This window comes from Fundulus heteroclitus, chromosome 8 (assembly GCF_011125445.2).
Source record: "Fundulus heteroclitus isolate FHET01 chromosome 8, MU-UCD_Fhet_4.1, whole genome shotgun sequence".
Lineage (NCBI taxonomy): Eukaryota > Metazoa > Chordata > Actinopteri > Cyprinodontiformes > Fundulidae > Fundulus > Fundulus heteroclitus.
In genome coordinates, this window is record NC_046368.1 from 27,949,031 (window position 1) to 27,959,286 (window position 10,256).

At 47.8% G+C, this 10,256-nt stretch overlaps 1 protein-coding gene across 2 annotated transcripts; it reads right to left on the reverse strand.

The window, feature by feature from the left end:
- Window positions 1–1,331: 1,331 nt before the first annotated feature.
- On the reverse strand, window positions 1,332–10,256 carry LOC105931109 (3-hydroxy-3-methylglutaryl-coenzyme A reductase). 2 transcript variants are annotated; one of them, XM_012869642.3, is made up of 20 exons: window positions 10,113–10,256; window positions 9,632–9,835; window positions 9,427–9,538; window positions 9,158–9,245; window positions 8,038–8,122; window positions 7,843–7,948; window positions 7,628–7,734; window positions 7,415–7,534; window positions 7,142–7,275; window positions 6,757–7,031; window positions 5,622–5,755; window positions 5,342–5,536; window positions 5,033–5,191; window positions 4,789–4,946; window positions 4,601–4,706; window positions 4,207–4,377; window positions 3,960–4,100; window positions 2,544–2,702; window positions 2,194–2,342; window positions 1,332–2,117 (listed from the first exon to the last, which is right to left on the reverse strand). In XM_012869642.3, the coding sequence occupies exons 2-20, from the start codon at window positions 9,791–9,793 to the stop codon at window positions 2,066–2,068; spliced, it is 2,613 nt and encodes an 870-aa protein (XP_012725096.2). In that variant the 5' UTR covers window positions 9,794–9,835; window positions 10,113–10,256; the 3' UTR covers window positions 1,332–2,065. The 2 variants fall into 2 exon arrangements, with proteins under 2 accessions (XP_012725096.2, XP_021175749.2); XM_021320074.2 differs by having other exon boundaries at window positions 10,039–10,126.

Genomic DNA, 10,256 nt, shown 5'->3' on the forward strand with positions numbered 1-10,256 from the left:
GAGGAGCGGCAGGCCACCGAGGTGTCTGTACGCTTACCAAGTAGAAATGCCGACTTGTTGCGCTCACGGCGACGCTTGTGTGTTTTTTTTTTTTTTTTTTTGGACGTTGCAGTTGTTGTAAATAGTTTACACGAAGATTCCCGCCGACGGTTCGCAAAAAGCTTTGACCTGAGCCCAGATGCCTTAGTGTTACAGGGGAAAGGTAGATTCAGATGGGGTAAAGGTTGCAGTTGGGGAAGTGCCTCTTGGCTGTGTTCGTCTCATCGTCCGACTCAAATCTTTTTTTTTTGGGCTGTTTTTCCACACCTGGATTCATATTTCTAAGTTCTAGTATTAAGGTGTCAGAGTCGCTTTGGTTGAGCCACTGCCCACTTCTGTCAGTATTTCTGGAAACGTGTTACATCGAGATCCATTCGAATAGGTCCTTTTGAGAAATGTTCAAAGTTGTACTGCAGTTGTTTTTTTCTTCCAGGACAGTTTTTTTCATCCGATGGAAGAATATCCATCGCTCCGTTGTAAAGGAGGATTAACCGACAGATTTCAGTTTGCATTACTGATTTCTTTCTGTCTCTGATGCTTTACTTCTACCTTCTCCAACGTTTTAGGGCTTCATTGGCTGTTTCTATTCTAAAGCTTTTAGATTCAGGCGTCCCTGCTGAAAGACGCGACGGAGAAGTTCCCTCGGCCTTGCTGCTCGTTGGGAAATAAAATGCCAGGCTTAGACTCTTTTTGTCTAAAAGCAAACCCTGTCCTGTATAGTTTTAGTCTTCTGTTCAACCCGAAATGTACTTGGGCTTTTTGTAAAGTTGTTCATACTAACGCTGTGGGATCGGCCTGTAAATGTACCGTTTTGAAAGTCAAATAAATCCGTTTATCCTCCTAGTTTTTACAAACTCTGTCCCACTTATTTGCAGGTTTGCTCAAAATAACACACATCCTTAACCACATTAATCGCCGTTTTTGGTTGTCCATTTCTACATAGCAAATCATTTCCCAGTTGAGTAATGGGAAACCAAGTCATGGCATGAATGTGGCTTTTTCTGTAAACTGAAGTCATTGAGTTAAAAGGTGCGTTCAAAAATAAAGCTGAATTCAGTTACCTGTGAGGACTCCACCAAGAAATTAGCAACAAGCCCCCTTATTAAGAAAAAGGATTGTACAGGTTACAATAATCAAATGCTTGATTGAAACAGCGTACGGTGGAGCATGGTGGCAGGTGCATCATGATGTGGGGATGTCAAGGCTGTTTATGGCACACTGGATCATAGATCAGATCAGGTTTCCTTCCCTTTGAAGGAAGCTAAACATAATAAAAAGATGAGCACACCAAGTAGAAAGCTAGAGTTTATTTCTTTTTTTTAATACGGTTGCAAGTGTAAGAAATTTGAATTGGATATTCTACCTAAAGCATGTTAAAGCTCCACTGGCAATACATAAGGCCACTTCTGAGGACGACGATACAATAATTAGGATCATTGACACATTACAACCACTCTCTCAACGTTCCCCACCCCAGGAAGTCTTAATACTTTAACATGGAAACGCCTAAAATAAATATTGCTTTAAGCCTTGCTTGTCTCCAAACAAGAGACCCACCGGTACCTAGTAGTCGGTGGGTCAGAAAGAGAACCAAACGCTGCTCTGTCCTTGGATCCAAGACGACGGGCAGCCGTGGCCTCTCCTCGGTATACACGGTATACAGCAGCACGCTTCTAGCAGGGAGGATGGCACGGTGAGAGCGTCCAACGCCGACAGGAACACAGACGTCACCAGGAATCACCTCACATCGTCAGCAAATGAACCCGAACGTGGAACAACCATGCAGGTACTTCCTCAGAAGCGTTTGGCCTTTTACTCAAGAGGCACCAGAACCGGTCTCAGCGCTGCGATTGACGTAGTAGATCAGGATAAATATGTCGGATCCAAAGAAATGGCACATTAATAACTAACTTCTCCCAAAATAATGAAGATTTGCTGTCAGCCGGGCGGGGCGTGGATCAACCTAATGCTGGCTGTGCTTAAAGCCGTCGGAACGGCAGCGGGGCCCGGCGGCAACGTTTAGGGATCAGTTGTCCGAGGGCTTGGACAAAGCCATCTCTGACAGGTTGGTTTTAGATCTAGGAGGGAGAGACGCAACGTGAGAGATGGCCCGAGACGGAGCGGCGGCACGAAGCACAAAGCGACGACACCGACCTGTTGTGAGTCATGTGACTTTTGACCAGGTGTCCGGCGGCCAGGGCGGACATGAGAGACAGCTCCCCCGCCAGGACGGTGGCGCACACTATGCGGGCCAGCTGCCGCGCGTTCTCGCCCGGCTGTTTGGAGCCCGTAACGCCAAGCATCTGCAGAGAGAAGGCACGGTGGAGAGGTTTTAGCAGGAGGAGAGCTGCTGAGAGGACAGAGCAGAGCGACTCCCCGCCTACTGACGCATCAAGCTCTGACCGACATTTGCTCTGCTTTAACGGTAGCAGCAAGAAAGCAATGGACACAAAGTGTTTCAAATCTAACAAAGACGTCATGAAGTGAAGTAAAAGCGGTGCTACCTGCAGACAGGCCTGCTGAGGCGGCAGGTTGGTGCCTCCTCCCACAGTGCCCAGCTCTATGGAGGGCATGGTGCAGCTGATGTACAGGTCGTCGTCGTTGGGACCCGCAGCCTCCATCTGGGTGATGCAGTTGGAGCTCCCCACCGTCTGAGCTGGATCCTGAAGCGCGACATTAGCATCAGTGAGGAACTGCGATGGCCACGCCAAGGTCCAAAGCTTTAGTTTTTATCCACTACCCAAATGGCTCCATGTGCTTATTTTTTCCTCCACATTTTTCGTGTCTTAGGCTACGTTCATACTGCAGGAAAATGCGACCCGTATCCGTCTTTTTCACGCCAGTGTGAAAGGCCCAATTCCGATCTTTTCACCCCCCTGTTTTGCCGTTCAGACAGAAGTATGATGGCGGTCACATTCAATGGAATTAGCCTCGTGAGACCATCCTGATCTCGCGAGCTTTCAAGGTTTCACTCGCAGATCAGTCTGGCTACTCTCCGTTAAAGAAAATTTGGAGCAGTTCACCAAACGAACGTCCAATCAGCGTTGGCTTTGAGGCGGATTGAGGTGTGTCGCAACGAGATGCGCGACAGTTCAGTCTAAACAACATGGCGGCTTCAGCCGATGAAACTAGCGTTAGCGTGGCTATCGAGCAAGTTTTATCGGAATTACAAAGTATTTCTTCACTGAAAGAAGAGCAAAACACTGCTCTGGAGGCTTTTCTCCGAGGAAAAGATGTTTTTGCTCTTCTCCCGACTGGTTTCAGAGCTTGTGGTTGTGTTTTCGTCGTCGCTGTTAGTACGTCATATGCTTCGTTGATCTGATTGGTTTATTTGGCCCATCTATCACCAACATAGGCCAATCAGCTAATCAGTATTTTAGCCCCTTCCCAAAATTACTTCAACGCAAGGTTTCCAGATGGATATGCGGAGCAAATCTATCTGGTGGAGTCAGGTTAAGTATGAATGGCCACCTCAAAAAATCCGATTTCAGCAAAAACTCAGAATTGAGCATCAAGACCTGCAGTGTCAACGTAGCCTAAATTGCCAACTTTTGCAGACTTGAGGCCTGCTTAGCTCAAGAATTAAAGCATAAATACAAATGTCCCCTATCAAAGTATAGCTGGTAATTACAGTGGTCAGCTGTTTAGCATGATAAACACAAACCCAGACACTGTCAGGAAGGAGGAGAACAAGAGGGAGTTCTTAAAATAAACGTAACATTATTCCCTGAACTCCATCTGATAAAAAAATAAATGTTGCCTTTGTCTTATCTATTGTGCCTTAGCAAAGAAAGCTATCTGGCAACATGTCAATGTCAAAGAGTTCCAGCGACAGTATGTGCCATCTTATCATTCAGAGCTGGTGTGAATCAGCTAAACGGCAGAAACAAATGTAGCAAGTCAAGGCTGAGCGTCGTTACCTGCCCGCAGGCTATGTAGATGGCTGCGACGATGTTGGCAGCGTGAGCATTGAAGCCCCCTATGCTGCCGGCCATGGCTGAGCCCACTAAGTTCTTGCTGATGTTCAGATCCACCAGAGCAGCAGTGCTGCTCTTCAGCACCTACAACACATTTAAAGCAGCTCTGAAACAGCCGTCTGTCAGCACTGTGGATGACCTGTGCTGTTTTTTAAATTTCCACATACATTTCTATTGTTGCATTCCTTACCTCCTTGACCACCTTGGCAGGGATGGTGGCTTCACACACGGCAGACTTGCCCCGGCCCAAGATCCAGTTAATGGCAGCAGCCTTCTTGTCGGTGCAGTAGTTGCCGCTGACCGACAGAACCTCCATGTCTGGAAAGTGCTGCTTGAGTCGATGCAGAGCCTGCTCAGTCCCCTGAACAACACACACACACACACACACACACACCTCTCTTGGTCTACGGTACTGGACGCTGCATGCGGTTCACCGCGAAAGCATTCACATCCTTGAACATTTTTCACCACATAATTGATATTTTACTGGGAATTTATTTATTTACAAACCAATGAGTTAAACTTCGGACTTGGAATGAATCGTGATAGCGGAGCCTCAGCCGGACGTGAATGTCGGGTTGTACCTTAGACAGCATGTTCATCCCCATGGCGTCCCCCGTCTGAGACTGGAAGCGAATATAGAGGTTTCTTCCAGCCACAGCCACCAGCAGCTTCTCCAGACGAGCAAACCTGCAAAGTGCAAAACACCCGTTTTGGATCTCCGCGCCTTTCGGCTGAAAGGAAACTCGCGTTCGTCTTGATTCTCTCTGACCTGCTGGTCTCGTCGAAGGCTTCTTTGACCATGCTGAACCCGTCCGGGCTCTCGAGCCAGATTTTGACCTCTGCGGCCTGGCACGCGGAGGGCAGCCTCACCACGGGACCCCGGGTCATGCTGTCGGCCAGGATCCTGCTGCTGCAGCCCCCGGCCAGCTAAAGGGGAAGAGCACCGCCGTCAGCACAGAGCACACGCGCACAAACAGCCGCCAGGGGACAGGACGCCCGGGCTCCACACTCACAAAAATGGCCCTGCATCCTCTGTTGGCGCTGGCCACCAGGCACCCTTCGGTGGTCGCCATGGGGACGTGAAACTGCGCGTCGTCCAGCAGCAGAGGGCCGGCCACTCCCACCGGCACGGGCATGTAGCCGATGACGTTCTCACAGCAGGCGCCCATCACCTGCAGAGCGAGGACACGCGGTGATACACGGAGCTCGGAGATAAACGCAGGAGCAATCGGGAGGCTGATTAGATAACGGAGGCATGAGTTCGGGTAAAAGATACTTTAAGGACGAGATAATCTAACGAACACAGCAGCTTCCGAAAATACCTTTGAATAGTCGTAGCCTTGGTAGGGCAGGCGGGCCAATGCGGAGCTGACGGGCAGTTTGGGAGACAAAATGTCTCTCCTGATGGCCACGCCCCTCTCTGGAGTCTCCAGGACGGACTCCAGCTTGTAGTTCAGGATCTTAGATGAGCGGACCAGGTTTATCACCTCCGCATCCGTCAGCATTTTCGGACCTCTCTAAAAAAGGCACAAAGTCTTTCCTCGTCGTCGTACAAACAGATAAACTAAATATTTATGCCACCCACGCGTTCTGGTAACATACCTGAGGATCCGAGAGGATGGCCATACACTCCTCCAGCGAGCGGGGTTCTGGAGGAGAGCTGCATGTCTGAGCAGAGGCCTTCTGGGAAAATGAGGCGCAGCCTTCGACTTCCATTGAAGCGGTCTTTGTCACTTCTACAGCAGAAAGAAACATTTTAGTCACTTTGTCCAGATTAAGTAGCAAATGGGATCCAAAGTGGGGTTAGTCTTAACATAACTCATACAAGTTTACGCAATTTAAACGGGAAAATGTTGGGAAATGTTTTACAAGTCTAGGCAATGAGAGAAACGTGTACTTGGGCCTAAAAATTGCACATTCAGAAAAAAAAAAACATTATAGTGTCTTTTCCAGTTTTAAACTTCCACTGATCGACAAGAATTGAGGATAGTCTAAAGAGAAATGTTTCTGTTGCTTTAAAAACAGGCCTGAAGAGGATTTTTGCCTAATCAAAGCCGCCGCGGGTTTAATCTGGCAGAAAATGATAAACCTTGGATATTTTCTGAGACAACCAAAGCTTCAGATTAGCTTCTGTATTATATCAAATTCTCCCACTGAGAAATAACCCTGAGCTGCTTGTATCCAGATCAGGACAGGCTGAGTTTTCTCAGTACGCAGCGCCCATCACATCTGAAACAGAACGGCTACGGTCCCTTTTTGCAACATTGTGTGCTAAGAACCAGATTCATAGCAGCCTGGAAGCAGAAGCTGGGAAACATTAAATATGTTTCTTTAAAAGAACTAAAGTCATTTTCTGTTGTTTTACAGCTAATCTAAAACAAAAATAGTCAGATTTTAGGACTAGATCAGATGTCTCTACGTGGAAAAAGAAACAGATGAGCATTTTATTTTAGGTATAAAAATAAAATAATTGCATTAGTCAGTTCAGTTTTAGAGTTAAGGAGTTTAAAACTGAACTGACATTGTGTCCTAATTGAAACTTTAGCATCAAAATGGCTATTTAATGTAGATTGTCTGGATTTCTAAAACAAAAAACATTGAATGATAATTGAGTTTTATTAAAGCTAAAATAGAATATACTTTTTTATTACGTGTGCCTGAAAACCACTTTAACGTTTTCAGCACTAAAACAGAATAATGGGAGGGGAAATAAAACCAGCCTCATAGTCTCACCCACCTTTAAAGTTAATATCTGCCTCAGAAGACGGTTTAACGTCTGCTGAGGAAGCCGTGCTGGTTGCCGGGACGCCGGCGGAGCTTTTCTGGGACTTGGGAGCCGCTTGGTCCCTCCTGCAGCAGTCGTGTGCTGCCCGAGGCTTCTGGGTCAGGGAGGCGCCGTTGATGGGACTCCTGAGAGACAGGGAGGACTCTGTGTCCGCTTGCTCGAAGAAGACGTACTTGACAGCGAGGAGCAGCGCCAGGCTGAGGGTAATCACGTGCTCCAGCGCCACACTGGTGGGAGGAGACACACGACGGCGAGCGTGAGCGGACATCCCAGCGCACAATTAGCCGTAGAACAGGGGGAACATGGGGAACGTGCATGCAGCCCATCTGGCTTTTACCTGGTGGGCTTCTGAGGCCACGCGGTGCCCGATGACTCCAGCCTCTCCGCTATGGGTCCCTCTACCGTGCGATTGTGACCCGAACGCTCGGCCGTCAACCGAGTGTGGGCGTGAACCAAGGCCAGACCGAGAGACTGAAAGATGTCGTGTGAAACAGGCGAGCGCGTAAGAATATAAAGATCTCACACTTAAGGTGGACAAAGTAATACAGAGTCAACCTTAGACTGCGGTGGGTCTACAGAACTAACGCTTCGGTCTGCCAACGTTTCTCACCATGATGATTTTAACCCTTTGGGTCACAGGGTTGGGCTTGTTATCCTCTTCCTCAGCCAGCACATGAGCCAGATGGCTCATCTGCCAGATGGGACGGCCTTCCCGACTTTCCCTTGACAGCTTGAATAAAAAAAAAAAAAACACAGAATGAAATGATCCCCCCCATCGGTAGACCGACCCAGTTTCTACAGGACGCTCTTAGTTCACGCTTACCTCCAGGACCAGAGAGACACACGCCGGGAAGAACGTCATGAAGACAAAGTAATTGGCCAGAACAGACATGCAGCCAAAACAGCACATGATCTCCAGCTGAGGAACGCCTGGAGAAGCATCAAAACAGGTCCTCTGTTAGGCACCACCAAAATGTTCCAAACAGACATCAGCGCTTAAGTAAAAAAAAACAACAAAAAAAAAAACAGTATTGTTACCCGACATGGTTCCGACCCCTATAACCAGGCACTCAACGAGCGCGTCGAGGGTGAATGTGGGGCCCAGGATGGCCATGCCCTTAGAGATGTTCTCCCTCACCTCCTCCTGCGCAAAAAGTCACAAGAGCAGATTTTTATTTATTTATTTTTTACACCTGAACGAAGGTACGGCTCGGACACGTCGGCCAACACTACCTGGGAGTTGGAGCTGAGGGCAAATTTAGCCAGAGTGCAGGCTTTGGATAGGTCAATGAGCAGCAGAAAGAAGGGCAGAGCCTCACTGCAGGAACAGAAAGGGCAAAGGTCAGTTCAGGGTAAGATTCTCATCATACCGGGACGCTAGAGACGCACCGGTCGACTGTCCACAGATCAGATTCGGCCAATGCTCCGTTGGTCAGCGATCGGCACAACATGCGTTGGAAGCTGATCAGACTATCTCTGATTACAACTGACTTATTGTTTATCGTTAGGCTTGATGCTCTTGGTTAAGAAACATGGCAATTTCTCTTTAAAATATTACAAAGCATTAGCGTTAAAACAGAACTCTATTATCATATCTTGACGCCTCATTAAACAACTTAACTGACCTCCTGAGGTCTGGGCTCTTTAAGTATAGATTGGCTTCATTGCAGCACATGTCAAACACACAAAAACTACAAATCAACTACCAACAGCCCTAAATATAAAGCAGAACAATTTTCCCCTATATGCAGAAGGCCTCCCCTTGTAGAAGTATACCTCTTAAATTTGGCAATCGCCGGATTTATTACATTACAGCCACAAACTTCGATATATTTTACGTTACTTTGTAGGTGACAAACCCACGCAAAGCAGCATATAGTTATAAAGTAGAAGGAAAGTGATGCGTTGTTTTGTTATAGAGTCAGGTGTATGGCCATAAGCACCCAGTGGTGCTGCAGGGAGGCTTTCCCGTTAGCTAGGGCAGAGTTGACGGGAAACGCAGGGCTGTCCTGGAAGAAAGCCTGTCAGAGGCTGTGAAAGACACGAAACCAGGATAAAGATTTGACTTTTACACGCCTAAACATCCAGCCACAGCTACCATGGAAGCACATCCACGAGTTGGAACGCCACAGGCCCAAGCCCAGTTGAGAACGTTCAGTGAAACCTTAAAAAAAAAACAAAAAAAAAACGATGCGCTCGCCATCCAATCTGACCGAGCTCGCTCCACTTCGCAAAGAAGAACGTTTAAAAGCCACCCATCACTCTACGCCGGTCTATCAGACATAACAACGTGGCAAAACGTTCAGGGGGCTTTTTTTTTTTTTTTTTTAAGCATCTCAAAGAGAACACTTACTTAAGACCAGTGAGCTCCTTCCCAAAGAAGTGGATAACCACAGTACTGAACACAAAGCTGGAAAACACTGTAAACAATCCTGCGATACCTGCAGAAAAAAAAAGAAAAGAAAAGAAATCTCATGTTTACAGTTTTACTTTGATGCTGGTTTCATTGGGTGAAGCCTACAGCTCCGGATTGGTACGATCACAGAAGACAGTAAACCAAGAACGCGTGTGATTTATTCACGCAGGTGTCGGGCCACTGCTGCCGCCTGTCATCATACTGACCCAGAATATATTTGGATCCCAGCTGCAGGAGGTTCTTAAACTGGAAGTAGATATAAATAATGGCCATGCAGCGAGTGATGGTCAGAATGATGATATCACTGCTGGGGGCCTCCTGAAACAAAACACACACACATGCCCTCTTGTTAGCCTAAAAGACTAAAAGAAAAAAAACAGATTCTAAATGCTCCACTGACAGCAGCCTCACCTCTTTAACCTTGGGACAGTTGTTCCAGCTGCACATCTGACTGCTGCTCGACGAGCTGTTCATGTTCATGAGACAGACGGTGGCGGCCAGGGTCCCCACGATCACCTCCCAGGGGTGGGAGGCGACCAGCAGGCCGTGGAGCCGAAAGAGACGGGCCAGCATGATGGTCTCAGGGTGCCTTCTACCTGAGGCTCACTTCTTCATCTGGGACGCGGAAAAACAACAGATTAAAGGTCCGTCGGAAGGTTTACAACTAACCTAACCATAGAGCCTTTGCTTTGCGCAAAGACATATAGAAGACAGACCAGGGTCTACTCTCTAAGTGTGACAGAGCCACTGACAACAGGCGACTGTTAGCATTAGCAACATTAGCTGTCACACCCGGACGATCTAACACAGCCTCTTACCGGGGAAAGCTGACCCTACAGCCCCACAACCTACGTTAGCCTTCCGGTTCGGCACCATTATAACTCCCACGTACCTCAAATGGCGAGTTTCCCCGTGGTCAGAGGCTGCCTTCCATATTTTGTGACAGCTCTGCTGCTCAGACTGATGTAACGAAACACGAAACCAACATGGCGACGGGGAAATCCTGACCTCACTCTGTCGTCACCGCGGGGCGGCG

Coding starts and splice junctions, on each gene's coding strand:
- LOC105931109 (XM_012869642.3), bottom strand. CDS start 9,793: ATGCTGGCCCGTCTCTTTCGGCTCCACGGCCTGCTGGTCGCCTCCCAC. Junction 5,756..6,756: donor GGCAGATATTAACTTTAAAG/GTGGGTGAGACT, acceptor TTTCTGCTGTAG/AAGTGACAAAGACCGCTTCA. Junction 4,707..4,788: donor GCCTTCGACGAGACCAGCAG/GTCAGAGAGAAT, acceptor TGCACTTTGCAG/GTTTGCTCGTCTGGAGAAGC.